Source organism: Alligator mississippiensis, chromosome 1 (genome assembly GCF_030867095.1).
Source record: "Alligator mississippiensis isolate rAllMis1 chromosome 1, rAllMis1, whole genome shotgun sequence".
NCBI lineage: Eukaryota > Metazoa > Chordata > Crocodylia > Alligatoridae > Alligator > Alligator mississippiensis.
Genome location: NC_081824.1, coordinates 336,752,289 through 336,771,767, shown reverse-complemented (window position 1 = coordinate 336,771,767; position 19,479 = coordinate 336,752,289). Strand labels below are relative to the sequence as shown.

Here is a 19,479-nt window from a genome sequence, read left to right as displayed (position 1 = left end):
GTGAGAGAAGGACATCTTACTTCAAGGAAAACCATCTTGCCCTGGAGGAAACAAAACAACAGAAACAGAAGAAAAGGAAACAAGACCAAGAAAACTGTGGTCCAACTCTCCCTTTAACCATCACCTGTGGCATTTGTGGCTCTAGGATTGGCCTTCCTAGCCAAAAATGGACTCATTTACATTGAACCATTGACTACTACCCTCTGAGCCCAATGATCCAGCCCGTTTCCTTTCCACCTTACAGACCATTCATGCAATCCATACTTCCTTAGCTTACCTGAGAGAATGTTGTGGGAGACGGTATGAAAAGCCTTGTGAAAGTCAAGGTATATCACCTTCACTATTCTCCCCGTATCTATGGAGCCAGTTGTCTCATCACAGAAAACAATCAGGTTGGTCAGGCATGACTTGTCCTTGGACAATCCATGCTGACTGTTCCTAATCACCAGGGATCCTGGTTTTTCTGATTAAAAAAAAAAATCCACAATTTTTGGATAAAAAAGTAAGCCAAAATCCACATTTTTCCATGATTAAAATGAAACACCACTACATATACTTTTATGTATTAGAGGTGTTTCATTTTAGTCAGGGAAAAATGGGGATTTGGGATTTTTTTTTTTACCTGAAAATTGGGGATTTTGGATTTTTTTTTTTACCTGAAGATTAGGGATTTTTTTTTATCAGAGAAAACCAGGATCGCTGCTAATCACTTTCTCCAAGTGCTTAGAAATCAATACCTTGAGGACCTGCTCCATGATTTTTCCAGGGACTGAGGTGAGGCTGACCAGTCTGTAGTTCTTCTTCCCTTTTTTAAAGATGTGCACTATATTTGGCCTTTTCCAATCATCTAGGACTTCTCCCAATCTCTATGAATTTTCAAAGATGATACCCAGCAGCTCTACTATCACATTGGCCAACTCCGTCAGCACCCTCATATGCATCCGGCTGCATGGACTTGTTCACGTCCAGCTTTTCTAAATAGTACCTAACCTGATCTATTGCAACTGTTGCCTGATCACCTCCTCCCCAAACTGTGCTGCCCAGTGCAGTAGTCTGCGAGCTGACTTTGCCTGTGAAGAATGGGGTGGAAAGGCATTGAGTACTTCAGCCTTTCCTGAATCCTCTGTCATTAGTTTGCCTCCACCATTTAGTAAAGGATCCACTATTTCTCTGTTCTTCTTGTTGCTGACATACTTGTAGAAAGCCTTCTTGTTACTCCTTCACGTCCTTTTCTAGCAACTCCAATTGTGCTTTGGTCTTCCTGATTTCAGCCCTGCATGCCCAAGCAACATCTCCTATACTCCTCCCTAGTTCTTTGTCCAGGTTTCCACTTCTTATAAGCTTCCTTTTTGTGTTTTAGCTCACTGAAGAGTTCCCTGCTAAGCCAAGCTGGTCTTCTGCCATACTTGCTAGTCTGCCTAGAACATTGGGATTGTTTGTTCGTACTCCCTCAGTAAGGTTTCTTTAAAATACAGCCAGCACTCCTGGATTCAACACTCTCCCCTTCAGACTGGCCTTCCAGGGGATCCTGCCCATCAGTTCCCTGACTGAATCAAAGTCTGCTTTTCTGAAGTTCAGGGTTGATACCTGCTGCTATCCTTCTGGCCTTTCCTCAGAATCCTGAGTTGTCATCTCATGGTTGCTGCTTCTCAAGTTGGCATCCACTACTACATTCCCCAATTTTTTCCCCCTGTTTGTGAGCAACAGGTCAAAAAGAGCATGACCCCTAGTTGGCTTCTTTAACATGTATACTAGGAAGTTGTCTCCAACATTCTCCATCTTCACCAAGGAAAATGTACTATGTCTTCCTCTTATCTCTTCCTGGACTTCAGAGCAAATTCATGCATCCTTGATACACTGTGAAGTACTTTTACTCTTTTTCTTTGTCTGTCTTTCTGGAACAAACTATACCCTTTTAATCTAATATTCCGATGTTGTAATTTATACTACCAAATCTCTATGTTGCCAATTAAATCCATGTTATATTTGTGTTGTTAAACTTGAAGTCCTTCCCATTTATTCCCTGTACCCAGGCCATTTCTTTAGAGCCATCTCAGGTGCTTGCCAAATTGTTCTCTTTGTCTCCATCTTGTTTTTTCTATTACCCTATTGCAATGTCACCTTCCATCTGCCCACTTCATTTTAGTCTTAACACCAATTCACTACCTGTTTATTACTCATTTTTGTGCTCTCTTCAAAGTAAAATTAAAACCTTTTAATTAGGCTGATGAGAGTCCTTGAATACTCTTCCTCTCTCTTATCAGCAGGGATACTGATTTTCTCTGATTAAAAAATCCCCAATTTGGGGGTTAAAAAAGTAACCCCAAATCCACATTTTCCCATGGTTAAAATGAAATGCCACTAATACATACACATATATATAGTGATGTTTCATTTTGATCACAGAAAAATATGGATTTTGGGTTACTTTTTATAACCCCAAAATTGGGGATTTTTATCAGATGGACCTAAAGCTTCCCAGGAACTGTGATATCACCTGTATGCTCCCATGCCCCCAATCCATGCTCTGTTTGTGGATGTTTTCTGTTTCTGTCCTTCCATTAAAGCCAAATAAAATGTTTCGCAAGACCATTTATCATTTTCAACATACCTTAGGAGGGCAGCTACTTCAAAGAATTATTTGGAGAGAGGAAGATGGTCATAAGATACAGTTCATACCTGGGACAAAAAAGGCATTGAGAACTTTGGCCATTGCTCCTATATGGAACCAGGAGCCTTGTAAAGTGGGATGGATCAGGCCTCCTTTTTCCACTAGCTGATCCAGAGAGGTATTATGGGTTATCTGACTCACTTGTTAAGGGTTTGTTTAGATAAATGAAGAGCTGACTTAACAGGAGTCTATCTGCTAATCTTGTGGAGAATCTAAGGCAGATTAGGTTGTTTCTCCTAACTCAGGAGAACAAAAGCCTCTGGAAATATTTGTGAATATGAGAGAACTAGTGAGAAGAGTTTATATGAAGCTGCCAGAGTGTACCAGAGCTGGAGATAGGTCCGGTACCACCAAGCTTGAGAGTCTGTGCCTTCTATAGTCTTCGACTTGTAGGCTGACAGCTTGGCCTTAAAACACGTGCTTAGGAGCCACCCTTCTAGTCTCACCCACCATATCTTGATTTTATTTAAATGAGCAGAAGGTTCTGGATTGGGGCTCTGTGTGTGGATGTTTTTTCTTGTGGGGCTCCTGCCTTCCCTTCACCCAATCTACATGCCAACCAGGTGTTTAAGGTCCCAAGGCCAGTATTAAATAAAGAGGGAACAAAAAATACCCAGACACTTGATACTGGATCAAGTCTACAGAAGCAGTTTCTCAGTCCTGGTTTTCAAGTTCCAGGGTTTTCATCTTAGAGACGCCTCTCAGGTTTGCATCAGTGTTCTCCTGAGTAAATAACTGTCCTCCAAATATAGCAAAAACTTCTGGCCTTTGAGTCAGGCTTAATGACCCCTTAGGCAGCCTCCCTGCATTTCTTTCACTCAGCCCTGCTGGATCACTAACACTTTTTGCTGCCAGGTTAATTAAAGAACAGTAAGTCAATTACAGAGTAAACAAATCAATTTTGGCCCTGCTGGGCACTGTCTCACATTCTGGCCCCACTTCTCTAAAGGTCCTGGCTCAGGTCTCGTTAAGGAACCATCAGTGCCATTCCCTCGCAGCGATCAGATCCTTGCTGTCCTAGTTGCCATGAGGAAGTCCCAGACAGCTCTAGACAGCCCTGGACACATGGGCAACTGGTGCCTCCAGAGTCTGGTGGAGCACCAGTGGCTGATCGCCAACTGGGGAGGGGGGTGGTCCCCCAGCAGCCAATCGCAGCATTGGTGGCAAAACCAGAAGTCTCCAATCTCGGGGGGGGGGGGGGCACTTGGCACCCCCACTCCCTGGCCAGCGAGAGCAAATCACATGCTTCCCGTTTCTCCCTATGCATCGCCTATGCCTGGGTACCAGGTGCTGAGTGCTCATCCAAGCACTCAGTCTTCAGGCTACTTCCCTCACCAGCACCAGAGGGAACAGCTGAGTGCTCTGTTCCCAGAGCAGCCTCTGTTCTGCCCCTGCACTACACTATGCCTGCACTGTGCCTTCCTCCCCCCCAGCTGGCACTGGACATCTGGTTCTACCAGATGCCTCAGTGCACCCACCGATACACAGTGAGCACACACTTCTAAAGCGCAGCTGCTGCTGCATCCACCACTGCCACTGATGTCCCTACAGGTAAGTAGGGAATGCCTCCAGCCCTTACCAGGCCATTCTGCTTTCCCTGGTGCTCAGGGATGATTCCCTGGGAGTTCCCCTACCCAGGTTCCTTGAGGAGCTGAGTCCCCACTAGCTCTTTTCAAAACCTTTGTAAAGAGAAAAAATGAAACTGCATGAGAATATTAAGAAAGAAGTATGTTAAAATAGCAGCATAGAATTTGGACCGTGGCAAAATGTCTGCTACTCATCCTCTTGCAAAATATGAGATGTTTAATAATAAGTAACAAGAAGATGTTTAACCATAAGTAATGTGAAAAACAACTTCCAACAGCATCCAGTAGAATAATACTGCCCAAGAATGCTTTGAATATCAATTAATCAGAAGTAAAGCTAATCAATAGCAAATACTGGATATTTTTAATCTAAAAATTGTTATATTATTTCTTAATCAAGTTTTCTCATAGAGATGTCTTACCACTTTTTAGAGTTTGTTTTTCCCATTTAGTACCATTTATTTTATTTTTAAGAGAGATGTATTCTATATTTTTTATCTTATTGAGTTCATTCACCAGTAAATGAAACATTTCAATAATTGTTTTGTAGTAGGTTTAATATTTTCAATTAAAAAATATGAACAAAAATCAGTTCCTTTGCAATGAGTCTAAACCACTCCGACATGAAAATAGGTCTCCATTCTTCAAACAGCTCTGCTTAGAAGTAAAAGTGGTCAACACTGAGTCACTCTCAAAGGTACTTGGGATTTCTTAGTAGTTTAATTAAGATTTAACTCAGATTAACCTAAGTGGTGGCCTGATGGCATAGAGCTGGTTAAGAAATGTATTGACATAAAACTGCATACCTTTAGATCTTTAATTTTCACCTGGTATATAAAGCAGGACCTCTTTGAGGAACCAATATTAGGTGGATGTTTCCAGGAAATACGAATGCTTCCATTTTCAAGGGCAATAGACACATTATTTGGAGGGTTCAGTTTTTCTGAAAATAAGCAAAGGGAGGAGTAAGCATTTCATACTCTTTCAGTATGTGTTCAAACGAATAGAATACAGCCAAAATAAAATACACTATTCACATTTTTGGGATAACTGACACAGGATAAGTCTTATTTCACAGGAAGCTGCTTTACAGCAAATGTTACATACTTACTGGCACGCAATAACTTCACCTAGATAAAGCACCAGCTTCTATCGCATGAGTGAATCATTGTTTCCCCATAGATTCATAGATTCATAGATGCTGGGGTCAGAAAGGACCTCAATAGATCATTGAGTTCGACCCCCTGCATAGGCAGGAAAGGGTGCTGGGTTCCGACGACCCTAGCTAGATGCCTATCCAACCTCTTCTTGAAGACCCCCAGGGTAGGGGAGAGCACCACCTCCCTTGGGAGCCCGTTCCAGACCTTGGCCACTCGAACTGTGAAGAAGTTCTTCCTAATGTCCAGTCTAAATCTGCTCTCTGCTAGCTTGTGGCCATTGTTTCTTGTAACCCCCGGCGGCGCCTTGGTGAATAAAACCTCACCAATTCCCTTCTGTGCCCCCGTGATGAACTTACAGGCAGCCACAAGGTCGCCTCTCAACCTTCTCTTGCGGAGGCTGAAGAGGTCCAGGTGCCCCAGTCTCTCCTCATAGGGCTTGGCCTGCAAGCCCTTAACCATACGAGTGGCCCTTCTCTGGACCCTCTCCAGGTTATCCACATCCCTCTTGAATGAGAGGATAGACTCTGAAATGTGTACTCAGCATCGCAGACAAGTGTCCCAAAGACCTTTGGACTGTTGCTGGCTCTATGCTTTGTGTATTGAACAGTGCATTGTGGGATACCTGCAGTGCTTTGTGGAAGTCCTGCAACTCTGAAAATAGCATGATTCCTCCCATGATCTACCTTCTTTTGGGTAATGAGTGCCTTTCTTAAACTGTTAACAGACCATTATGGACAAAACTGCTCCATTTTGTTATGGATGATAGATTGTGTATGCATTTATTCTTTTGCTGGATGGCTGCAACTTCATAAACCAGCAGCTGTAGAACCAAGCAGCTTGTTAAATGGGAAAAAATATGTTTAAGAACTACTTAAGCATGTGAAGTGTGCCCAGACTGATGACACTAATGGGCTCCTATAGAGGTGCAGTGAGGTTACTCCGATATGCTGTAAATACAGCACGTCAGAACAGACTTAATTAATCGAGTCTGCTGGAGGGCAGAAATTAATGCATACCAGCAGCCTCCAGCATCATGTGCATCAGCGTCCTCACACTGAAAAATGGCAGTGGGGTACTTTAAAGCTTGTTCGATGAGCTTTGGTTCAAAGTGACTTGCCGCCACTTTTCAGTGTGGAGACGCTGATACACAAGATGCTCAGGTGCTTTTAATTAGCGTGGCTTGCACACACCACACTACTGTGAAAATTTTTACTGTCTGAGTTCCCAGGGCCTGGAATAGACTCCCCCCAGAGGTGGTGCAAGCACCTATTCTGGATACTTTGAAAAAAAAAACTTGGATGCCTATCTTGCTGGGATCATTTGACCCCTGCTGACTTCCTACCCCTTGGGCAGGGGGTTGGACCCGATGATCTTGCGAGGTCCACTCCACCCCTACTGTTTATGATAGATAGATAGATAGATAGATAGATAGATAGATAGATAGATAGATAGATAGATGGTGGCATTTTATTTTGATCTCAGAAAAACGTGGATTTGGGGTAACTTTTTTTAACCCGAAAATTAGGGATATTTTTTTTTTATCAGAGAAAACCAAGATCCCTATTAATCACCCTGCTCATCAGCCCTCTAATGACAAGTCACAGCTGTGCAGATGAGGGACAGTCAGAGAAGCACTAACACTGATCAACACTTGAGTAGTTCAAAGTGCAATGTATAACAAGGCCCTTTGTTGCTGCAGCCTCGAGGGAGTTTCAGAAACACCATGCATGTTTCTATTGTTTTGTGTTGGGTTTTATTTCACAATTTCCATTTCACAGGAAGTTAAAAATTGTTTTGGTTCACTTCAAAAACCAATATTCCAAATTGAAATCTCTTGTAAGTGCAATATCTTGCTTTTGGGCCAGACTTGCTCATAATTTAATTTCAAGTAATGTCATGAAATCCCATTGATATAAATCAATACAAATATGATCAGAATGTCACTCAGAATATAGATGAGACTCAGCTTTGGGTGTGGGCTGTGTTCTGAAATAATTTACAGTGGTGGAAAGTTGAAACAACAGTAATGGACTTCTTTTTGCTTTGATTTCAGTGGAGACATTCCAGATTTTCTCTGGTGTAGCTGAGGTTAGAATCAACATTTAAGGGTAATTATATATTTATAACAAAAATGTGAATCAGAGTTAAAAAGGAAACTACCAACACCTACCATCAAAGCTTTTCACATCTTAGACAACTATAAAAATTTATGACAATGAAAAAATAAACTTATATGATCAGCAAAAATGATGATTTCAAGTTCATTGTCTTCAAATAAATTGTATAATTTTGACAAAAAAACCCTTGAAATAAATAGAAGTCTTCATGAAAAGTCTTCCTTTTAAATAATTTCCAAAACTAAGAAGATTATTTATTTTCAATTTTTGCTTCTCTGCTTTTCAAGTGCAAAAAAAGGGGGAAAAGGGAAATAAAGGGGATAATAAAGAGAGGGAGAAAGGAAAAGGAGGAGGAAATGAAGGGTAAAAGTCAATCTTTTCCATAGGAAAAATCTATGAAGATAGTCAAAATTTTAAAAATAAATCACTACTTTTCAAAATGTGCAGAACAAATATTTTCAATATTTTTATTTCTTTTAATAAATAATCTATCATTTTTCAAGGAGCTCTAATTATGAATAATTATTGTATGCTAGAGACAAAAATACTTTTTCTGGACCATATCAGCTTTTGAGATTGCAGAAGTTTTACCCAAACATTAATGCATATAAATAGTCACACTTGTCTTCCTCAGTGAAATCACATTGTGAACATTTGATAAAAATATTCAATAACAGAAAACACTTACCTATTCTCTGAGGGATAAAGGCTTTGTAATAGGTATGTGTTCCTAAATTATTTCTTAAATCCTTTACAGATATATTTAATTTGATTTTGCTTGGAGGTATAAAATATACTTCTTTGAAGTGGCAACCAGTGTTTTTCTTGTTTATATTTTTATAATGTAGCTGGCATTCATAATCTCTTTTATTGTGCCTGTGTAAGCCAATAAGAGTATTTTAGAGCTCAGAAGATTTTGAATATTGCTTTACCCTTGTTTAAATGAGACTCTTACCCAAGGGTGGGCAAAATATGGCCCATGGGCTGGATCTGGCCTGCGGAGGGACTTTTCTAGCCCACGGCGAGTCCCTTGGCCCCACCTGGATTAGGCACTGCCTGGCCCATGGCATGTCCTGCTGGGTATGCAGTGAAGGGGTGGGGGGAGGGCTGAGCAGAACCTTCTGCTTATCCACTGTCACTGCTCAGCGTGGGCAGGCAGTCCAGAGCAGGTGCAGAGCAGGCCAGGGTTGGGGCTGTGATCATAGGTTCTGGCTGGTCTACAGCTGGTTTGCTGTTCTGGGCTGAGTCTCCTAGTGGACTCCAAGATGAACATGAGCCGGCAGTGTGACGAAGCCATCAGAAAAGCCAATGGCACTTTATCGTGCATCAGCAGATGCATGATGAATAGGTCCAGGGAGGTGATACTTCCCCTCTATAGGGCGTTGGTCAGACCGCAGATGGAGTACTGCGTGCAATTCTGGGCGCCACACTTCAAGAAGGATGCGGATAACCTGGAGAGGGTCCAGAGAAGGGCAACTCGTATGGTCAAGGGCCTGCAGACCAAGCCCTACGAGGAGAGACTAGAGAAACTGGACCTTTTCAGCCTCCGCAAGAGAAGGTTGAGAGGCGACTTTGTGGCTGCCTTTAAGTTCAACACGGGGGCACAGAAGGGAATTGGTGAGGATTTATTCACCAAGGCGCCCCCAGGGGTTACAAGAAACAATGGCCACAAGCTAGCAGAGAGCAGATTCAGATTGGACATTAGGAAGAACTTCTTCACAGTTCGAGTGGCCAAGGTCTGGAACGGGCTCCCAAGGGAGGTGGTGCTCTCCCCTACCCTGGGGGTCTTCAAGAGGAGGTTAGACGAGTATCTAGCTGGGGTCATCTAGACCCAGCACTCTTTCCTGCTAATGCAGGGGGTCGGACTTGATGATCTATTGAGGTCCCTTCCGACCCTAACATCTATGAATCTATGAATCTATGAGTCTGGAGTGGGCACTGGCTGGGGTTGGGGCTCTGTATGTGGGTCCCTGCCAGTACCATGGGGCTTGGGCCAGTGGCAGTGGCAGCCAGAAGGAGCTAGTGGGGGCACCTGGGCTGTCTAGAAAAGTGAGGCAGTCCGGGGTCAGGGGTGGGCCTGTGGCGGTGGCATGTTGTCAATAGCTGTTGTGGGGGGAGCTCCCCAGAACTGCCTATGTGGCCCGTGGGCTAAAATAATTGCCTGCCCCTGTTCTTACCTATAGGAAAGAAAATACTGAACATCTTCAGGAGCTTCTGTTTTAATATCCCACGTACAATTTAAATTAGAAATGTTGTATATGACACATGAGAGATTTTGAATATACACTGTAAGCAAAAAAACAAAAAACAAAACAGGATGAAGTGTTGTTGCAAATTTTACATTGTTTCTTATGATAGGTCCCAACACAAATCCATGAGAGAGAGATAAAGGGATGGATCCGAATTTCTAAAAGAGAGCTGAAGTGTCTGCCACTACCTCCACAACAGTTGGAATCAGATAATATTTTTACTTGTTTTGCCAGGAATTCCTCCATTAAACCATTTGTAGACAGGACAATTTATCTTGCAGTAGCTAAGTAGCTAAGTAAAACCACCACGCTCTGGATTCTCTAGCAACCATCTGCTATGGAAGGAAGGCTCCATAAACAATGCAGTGGCCAGGGAAGTCCAAGAGAACAATGGGTGGTTTCTTCATTTTGCTCTGTAGAGCAAAGGTAGTACTTTTGTTGAAGCATTGTACTTCCACCTATCTTTCCCACTGTGCAGCCTATGAAATGAGATTATTGGCTTTGAGACAATGTTTTTATATTGTATTATAATTAGGGGATCTACCTAATTCAAGAAGACGGCTGGCCAATTTCGCGGGCAGATCCTGAGGCCAACCATCATTTTCATGGGCTGAGCACAATGGGCCCCCACACCTCCAATTGGCCAAGGAGGCCCCAGTGGTCCCACCTCTCACTCCTGATTTTTTGTGAAAGCTGTCCATCAAATGGCCCCACCACTCACTGGTGATTGGTTGTGAGGGTGGTCTGCCATGCAACTCTGCCCCTCACTGTTGATTGGTGGAGATGGGTGAGGCCACACATCAAGTAGCTCTCTCAGCCAATCAGCAGTAAGAGGCAGCAGCTCTTTGTGCCGATAGCCCTCCACTCTCCCTTTTCTCCTAGCAGGCTGCATGACTGGGAAGCCAGCATTTTTTTTTCAGTAAGTTGGGGTTTTTTTACAGTAGCAGCAAGCCCACCAAAATCATGGAGCCCACCATTTTTCATGGAACCAGTCATTTTTCATTGAGCCTGTCTGAATTCAGAGTTTCCATAAAAATCACATAATTGCAAGTTTGGTAGGTGCCTAATCATGGTATACCTCAGGTGTTAAAAATAGTGCATGGAAAAGAAATGGTTAGCATTGGCCAGATCTTAGAACCGAGGTAGGTTATTGTCATACATTTTTAATATCTTAATAGTATGCAGAAAACAAACTGACCAGGAGTTGTGTAAATAAACTCAGTCCAGTTACTCTCCATAATAACATTCCTTGTTCCACTCAAGAGAAGCTGTGTTTTAACTTTAGCAACAAAGCCAGGATATAAATTGAGACTTATCTTCTTTTCCGTTTCTGAACATCTTTCCTGGAAAAAAGAAAATAGAGATTTACAATATGATTAACAGGACTGTGTGTTATATGCAGGGCTCCTGGTTTTCTCTGATTTAAATCCCCAATTTTCAGATTAAAAAAACTAACACAAAATCCACATTTTTCCATGATTTTTTTTATCTATATATATACACACACCTATACATATATACGTATATATATATATGTGTGTGTGTGTGTGTGTGTATATGTGTGTGTGTGTATATCTATATATGTGTATATAGATATACAAACATACACACACACACGTATATATGGAAAGATATATATATATATTAGTGAGGTTTCATTTTAATCATGGAAAAATGTGGATTTTGGGTTACTTTTTTTTAATGCAAAAATTGGCAGATTTTTTTTTTTATCAGTGTAAAAAATAGGATCCCTGGATGATATAACTGTTTATTAAAAAGAAAACCAATACAACTTGAATTCTTTAAATCAAGTGTTATATTTTAAAATTAAAATTATATGTAATAAGTAGGGCTGTCAGTTAATCAACATTAACATACATAATTAACACAAAAGAAATTAACACAATTTTTGTAATGAGGATTAATCACTCACATCCATTTTGACCAGGGGTAGGGAAAATATGGCCTGTGCCATGCCCTCTCCAGACCCACCCTGGCAGAGAGGACCAGTTCTGGACCAACCAAAACCTGCACACACAGACCCAGGCCTGCCCTCCACCTGCTCTGGATTCAGCCCAGTGGAGCAGATCACTTCTTGACCAGCAGGAAACCACATGCACAGCCCCAACCCCAACCTAGCCCGCACCTACTCCAGACTGCCCACCCAAGCTGAGTGTGGCAGCAGCATCAACAGCTGGGCAGAAGCTGCTGATGGCTTGGGGGGAAAGTGGCCCCTCCCCCTTGCTGCTGCCATGCCCTTCTTGCTGCAGCCTCCCAGATCTCATACCCAGGCCCTGCAGCTCCTCTCCGCCACCACTACTGCCGCCTCCAGGCTACCCAGCAGAGCAGCAGTGTCAGTGCAGAGGAGCCACAGGGCAGCCCAGGCCAGGCTCCAGGTGGCTGCAGCAAGAAGGGCTCAACAGTGGTGAGGAGGAGGGCCCACTTTTCCCCTGCACCAAGCAGCAGCTTCTGCCTGGCTGCTGCTGCTCAGCATGGGCAGATGAGTCTAGAGCAGGCATGGAGTGGTTTGGGGTCAGGGCTGTTCACACAGATTCCAGCTGGTCTGTTCTGGCTGGTGCGAACTTGGAGTGGGCCGGGAGTGGGGCTAGAGCTGACTATGGCGGAGGAGCCCCAGGGAACACAGGCTGCAGGCTGTTTGGGGGGGGGGGGGTGCTGACTACTGTTTAACAGTGCAATCAAAATTGCGATGAATTGCAACTATTTTTTTTAAATCTCACAATTAATTGCGATTTTTTTTAACCATTTGTCAGCCCTCATAATAAGTGACTTACTTTCACTTCTTTAGTTGAATTGAGAAATGTATAAGTCAAAACATATTTCACATCATTCATCTCCATTTCTTCCCTCACATTGCTGTTCCAGGATAGAATTACTCCAGGCCAGTGTTTTGAAACTCTCAGGTCACTGGGTGCCATAAGAGGAGCTGTGAACGGAATGATAGTTACACTTATTGGATTATATGTGGGTCTGGAAAAGTACCCCACATATAATCAAAAGGTTGTCTGATATTTTCTATTAACAGGTTTTTTTCAGTTGCTTATAACTTTACTAAAGCTTAAATGTTTGGGCTGAAATTTTCCATGCTTAGGCATAAGCTACATCCCTGTCTTTTGATGAAAAAAACTGGCCAAAAATAGTTCAGCTATTTCTGAGAATGAGGCCTGCTTTGTCTCATTTTAGAAAGTTCTCAAGGTCTTTTTCTTCCAGTTCCTTAACACCCAGACCTTGGAACACAAAGTTGAAAATTTGAAGTGTGGTTTTTGTGTCAGGTTTAGATTTTTTGCCACCCCCATTAAAATCCACCTGAATTTAGCTTTATAAAAAACCCCAACATTTAGCATACATTCGTCAGATGATATCTAAATTGTCTCTACTTAAAGTCCCTGAATAGCCTATCTACATGGAGAATACTCAGAAGCAGGTCAGATCTGAACTTTCTCTGCAGGTATAGCTCTGGTTGGCATAATGACTGACTACCAGATCTAAAATCAAAACAACTTCCTCATTTGGTTTTTCAGTGCCCCCTGTTTTGAGCCCAGGCAGCAGGGTGAGGGTGCACAGGGAATAAAAGATGAATCTTCAGTGAGAAACTGAATAGCTTAGAAAGAACCTTTCAGTAGGACAGAAGATTGGGATTAGATGCAGAAAGTAGGGAAAAGACTTGGACTTGATGGTACGGTACTAGTAAGAAGACAGGGATGGCCTGGAAAAGAAACCTAGGACTAAGAGCTAAAGCAGTGGGTGGGGTGTGGATGGCTATCCTAATAACCGTGCTGCATCCCCACCTACATTAATTAAACACAAAGTGTGCTAAAGGAACATGGGTACGGTTGTTAAGTCACGCCCTCAACAGTTAAAAAAATGAGAATTTTGTAACCATATTGCACCCTGTGTGCAATTGGTATGCATTATCATATTTATAATATACACATTGTTAGTAATCATATGTAGCAGGGAGCCCTGGGCTCCTGTTTATTTAGGGAGAGAAAAGGCAGCAGACACAGCCCAAATAGCTGAACAGGGGCTAGTCACAAGAAGGGAGGCAGCAAAGAAACACTGCTTCCTAGGCAAAGAGCTGTCCATAAGAGGGAAGGGGTGAACTTGCAGCCAGTTAGGAGCACTCTTCTTGGGGCAAACTATCTTTAAGGGAATATAGAGCTAAGGAAATAGACCAGTAGGGCACAGCCTAGCTCATGTAGCAGGGATACTGCTAGAGCAGCAGTCATAAGCTGCCATGGCAAGCAGCCATCAACAGGGATCCTGGTTTTCTCTGATTTAAAAATCCCCAATTTTCATGTTAAAAAAGTAACCCAAAATCCACATTTTTCTGTGATTAAAATGAAATGCCTCTAATACATAGAGGCATGAAGAGACTTTGATCCTGAAAGCTTGCAGAAAAGGACCATTTTCCTGCGATTTCCCAGTTGGTCTAATAAAAGGTATCATTTTGGAACCAAGAGTTCTAGTTGTTTGTATGTCTTCTAATACATAGATGTATATATAGTGGTGTTTCATTTTGATAATGGAAAAATGTGGATTTTAGGTTACTTTTTTAACCTGGAAATTGGGGTTGTTTTTCTGTCAGAGGGAACCAGGATCCCTGGCCATCAGGCCCTAACCAGAAAGCAGTGCTTAGCTGGAGGGGCACTGGAATGGAAGAGGCAGGGATTATGCTGCTTATAAGCCTAGGACCTGAGCCAGGTCAGGCAGGCTGGCCCAGCAAGGTGGAGAATAAGAAGCTCCCTGACTGCGGGAAGGGGGTCCCTGACTCCTGAAACCCACTAGGAATGGAGGTAAAACGCCGAAGGTTTGCTATCAGAGGGATGTAACCCAGGGAGAGATTCCAAAGCCCAGGGCTTAGCCCAGAAGAGGCAGTCTGGTCCTGGAGCAAGGGGAATACAGGAGCACTGCTAGTTGGCACTGGGGCTGGCTTAAGGAAGGTGAACAGCGTTGATGCCTTGCAGGGGCTTATTAGCTGAAGCAAGGAGAAGCTGTGTTAGGCAGGTAGGTAGCTGTTGCTTATGTTTGGACCCAGAGGGGGTTCAGTTGTGGTTGCCAGAAGGCTTACACCTGGGTTACGGTTTTGACAAGTGGTTTGGGAGTGGCTGAAAGGGGAGTGAGTGGATGCCATGGTGGGGCACCTGAAGAGATCCAAGCCTAAAGACAGAGAAAGAAAGGTGGAAATCTAGCTCAGACAGGAGCTGGACAAGGGCCCGGGGGCTCAGTGCCCAGGGAGGGCAGAGCCAGGGCCAGGCAGCTCTTGTGCATGAGAGGGACAGAGATGGGGGCCAGGGACCCAGAACAGAGGACACTGGGGTCAGGAGCCCAAATGGAGCTACAGCAAATGCAGTGCCGAAGGCAGTGAAGAGACAGCCTTAGAGGGGAGAGACCAGGGCCAGTGGCCAGGAGCCCGTGGAGGGCATACCTGAGAGGATGAGGCTCAGGCTGGGACCCAGAAGTCAGGCCCAGGACAAGGGAAAAGAGGCTGAGACCAGGAAACCTGAGGCTGTGACAAGGATATAAGGGCTGAGACCAGGAAACCTGAGGCTCTGACAAGGGTATAAGGGCCTGAGGTGGGACCAGATGCCCATCATTAATTGGTAACTGCTGGGCAGCGTGGGTGCAGTGTAAAGAATGGTTGGAAGCACGTAACTAGCCCTTATTGCTAGCAGGTGCCTGGGAGAATAAGCAGTCATCTTGAGGAATTGGGGTGAGCTCTAGGATCCATTAGGCAGCCTCCCTTCCTATCAAACAATTACATCAAATGTGTGGCAGGAGAGGGCACCCTAGGGCTGGAGCTGGGTAAGGGTTGTGTGGCCACCAAGGGGTATTCCAGCTATCCCTGGAGCACAAACCCAGCTAAATCATACTATTTCCCTCCCTCCCCCCAACAGGAACCCCCCTCTAACAATAGTCAGAATTCTTATTAACTCGCATCTTTTCCTCTGGTCTCAATGCAGTCTTGCCTCACTCATACATTTCTGTGGAGACTGTTTTCATAGCCCTGCCTTATTCTGGCTCCCTTTTTCTATCTTGTTAACCATAAAATACTTGTCTTCCCTTTCACGACTGACCCCTAGCCTATCTGTGATCTCTCATTCACTATCAATATGTTTAATCCTGCAGTCAGTCCATTATATCAGTCTCCCTTTCCCACTTCCTAAACTGTCAACAAAATGCCTTTGTGCTTTCTCCCCTGCTTATCCTCTGTATATAGAGAGGGAGTTAGCCATGTTTGTCTGAAGTCAGGCAGAAGGAATGGCAGCATGGCATGCTTTAGACTAACTTGTTGAAGGAGGCATGAGATTTCGTAAGCTACAGCATACTTCATCTGATACATCTGCCTTCTGCCCATGTTTACTTGATATGCATATATTCATAGCTTTGTGGTCTAAGCCTGCAATGAATGTGGTATAATTCATTGGTAACCACTTAACATAATATTTCAACATGTATACAATGTTGAAATATTAGTGAACACCTCAGTAACATGGCTTGGGTAGTATCACAGGGGAATTTCATAGAAGAAATAGGAACATAATCCAATTCTCAAGGGAAACACTTAGCCGCTTTGGTGATAAAACCATCTTTTATCTTCATGCAATCTGTAGCAGTATTATCTAAACACCTTCTAACTACTGCAACAAATGAGGCAAGAAACCAACCAACAGTTGTCTTCAGTAGTAAACCCTAATTCCTTCCTTGACTGGACCTATCCTGTGCACTGTATAAAGCAGGGACCCTGCAGGAAAATAGGTAATAATGTAAGAATGCACCATCATCCTGCAAGGGGCTGAATTAAAAGTTGCACAGGTAACTTTAATTTTGTCTTTCCTAACCTTTGAGCACTTGAGTTTCCAGCCTCTTTTAATGTAATTTTTTGTGTAAGTAAAGAATTCATGTTAATGGCTACCATTATCAGTGATACTAACCACTTTGAAGGGAAAAGCACAGAGCAGGTCAGTGTCCCAAAGGCCCCTTTACCCTGGTCATTTGCTTTTGCTGAAGCACCCAATCCTGTAATTCATACTACTGCAAGCAGCCCAAATAATATTTATGAAAATCCCACTGAGTATGTAAGGCTTATGAGGACAGGGTGCTGTAGGAAATCAATGGGAGTCCAGTATCTAAATACCAAACAGCAGCATTTCCCCAATTTGGTTTATATCCCAATGTAGCAGGGTCAGGCACTCTTGCATATCCCCCTCCACTTTAGCTGCTGCCGCTGCTTTCCCTGCTGCTGATTTCCCCAGCTTCTGAATACTGCCAGCAAGCAGAATCAACTGCAGCCAGGAGTGGAGAGAATCAGCAGCAAGGGGAAAAATGGTCCCTAGTGGCATTTGTCAACAATTTTCCCCAGCCACTGATTGCTGTCTGTGCTCTGATTGCTGGTCAGTGGAAGAAATCGATGGGGGTGGCAAGGGGGAGGACGTCATAACAGCTAAAGTAGTGGGAGGTGTATGGGCAGAATGTCCTTTCCCCCTAAGAATCTTTTGCACTCCTCCAGGGGGGGGTGCCCCACACTTTGGGAAATGTTGCTGTAGAGAATCCAGGCCTAAGGGGCATGATTCAAAGCCCAGGGAAGTCAGTGAAAATCTTTCTGTTGACTTCAACAAGGTGGTGGATCAGACCTGAGGACAAGTGCTGGTGAAGTACCTGAGGTATTGTAATAAAAGTGATTGAAAAAACAGAGAAAGAATAAAGAATGCATAGATGTAGGAGCTTTAGGTTAAAGCAAGACAGTATTCTGGCTTCCTACCTCAAGGCACTGTTGTTAAATGAACATTGGGAGCTGAGGGTTTTTGACCACCTGACCCTTGATGTATTCTTTCAATGGCACAACACTTACCAGTACCTGTTGGTTCTCCACTTGCCAGGCTAACAGAAATCAACATCTTATACCAGATGAGATTCAGCATTTTCACGACTGGAGCAATCGTACAATATGCCATATTAAATGCTTTACTCTTCTGTTCTGGTTGAACCCAAAAGACTTTGTTTCTGTTTGTGGCTGAAAAGACCTTTAAGACATGAAATTTATTTTACAGTAGCAGAACAGTATTGTTTAACACTGTGGCTTCTTAGCTAGGCATAAAGCATGAATACAAAATGAGCTGCTTTGTTTTAAAAGCAATGATCTTATCAATTCTCAGCCCTGGTTAAACAGCATATAGGGGAGGATAGATGAGGTATGACTGTATGTCTCTATGTCTCCCTCACTTATGAACTGGGTAATTCCCTGAGCTGCCAGGAGCTGAACAGGTCCCAACACAAGTTAGATTAGCTCTAAAGTTTACAGGGTTTATGAAAAGTAAATCTAGAAAAAATCAAGGAAGTAAGCACCCTGTAATATGAAAACAACTGATGTGAGTAGTTCTGCCATCTGTGCATACATTCCAGCAGTTACTTTAAATAAGAGATAAATAAATAAATAAATAAATCGTTTTAAAAAATCAAGAAACTTATAGCTCAGTTTCTTTTAAGTTTGCATGCTATCTCTGTATGCATGGCAGGTTTTTCAGTGCTTCTGGTTGTTTATCAGAGAACACAAAGAAATTAGAAAGAGAGGGTACATTTAAAATATAGAATGTTTAAATATTATCTTTACAGTTGTTGGAAATTTTCTCACTAGAATATAAAACACATAATTCAGGTAAACTCAGAAAGTTATTAGGCCTACTTTGGAAAAAAAAAATTCAATCACTGAAAAGTGAAACAGACTTTATTCATGATTTAAGTACAGATCTCAAAGCAAACTATGCAGTTCATACCACCATCTGTATAATTAGGTAGTATTAGCACTTCTGTTTAAAGTAAAGGATTTACAGTTTTTTAAACCCCTTTTTGCAAAGGTATGCTATGCACATTTATGACTTATTGAGGAATAATTAAATAAACAATGTGATTTGGCCCATTGCTTTAGAGTACCGAATCTGGTTTTGCTCTTTTTTTTCAAATTCTAGATGATCTTTTTAAGTGTGTATTCAGTCGTCGGAGCTGACCTATATCACTTGGAACTGACAAGCCAAAGAGTTCAGAATCGGAGGCTCCATTAGGAACAAAGGGCAGACAAGCGACACTATTGTAATCCAGTTCCTTGTTCTCAAGACAACACTGCGGAGTGATCTGTAGTCACAGCAGTCTACTCGTTTATCATTTGGAGCCAAATACAACAGTAATCTTAAAGAACATGGACAGCAGATGCATACTGGAACCGCCTACAGACCCTCACCAAACAATTTTGAGAGACTTGTCCTCTTCAGACCACAACAGAGCTATCTTTGTTAGAAGCAATTTTTTACAAGGTATTTTTTTTTCCTTAAGAAACCTTTCAGGTTTTCATTGAAAGCAAAGCTGTCAATGCTGGCTGTGGTTGCAAAATTAAAACCCTTGCTTCTTTTGTTATGTATCAAAGAAGAAGGAAATACAGCATCAAGAGACATGGAACTTAGAGGGAGGGGAACTAACCTCAGCTTCAGCAGAAGAGTTTCTATTCTCAGGTTTAAATTTTTGTTTATAACTAACTGCTCAGACTTATATTTCCCATTATGCATATCTATCTAAGGGTGAATTTTTTGGGGGAAACTTTTGGTGAAATACCACAGATAATGTGGTTAGGGAAAGCACATTGTTCTGCTCATGTGTGTACACTCATTAGCATACATTCAACATACA

The 19,479-nt window shown here is 42.7% G+C and overlaps 1 protein-coding gene across 2 annotated transcripts in view; it reads right to left on the bottom strand.

The window, feature by feature from the left end:
• The window catches only part of LOC106737784 (interleukin-5 receptor subunit alpha), a 76,928-nt gene that overhangs the window by 32,900 nt on the left and 24,549 nt on the right, over positions 1–19,479 (bottom strand). For both annotated transcript variants that reach the window (XM_014600333.3, XM_014600334.3), the window contains exons 3-8: positions 17,654–17,825; positions 12,576–12,727; positions 10,982–11,126; positions 9,712–9,820; positions 8,223–8,410; positions 5,064–5,200 (exon numbers count right to left, since the gene is read on the bottom strand). In XM_014600333.3, the coding sequence (XP_014455819.2) occupies positions 5,064–5,200; positions 8,223–8,410; positions 9,712–9,820; positions 10,982–11,126; positions 12,576–12,727; positions 17,654–17,756 (834 nt within the window). In that variant the 5' untranslated portion in view covers positions 17,757–17,825. The remainder of the gene's footprint in view (positions 1–5,063; positions 5,201–8,222; positions 8,411–9,711; positions 9,821–10,981; positions 11,127–12,575; positions 12,728–17,653; positions 17,826–19,479) is intronic.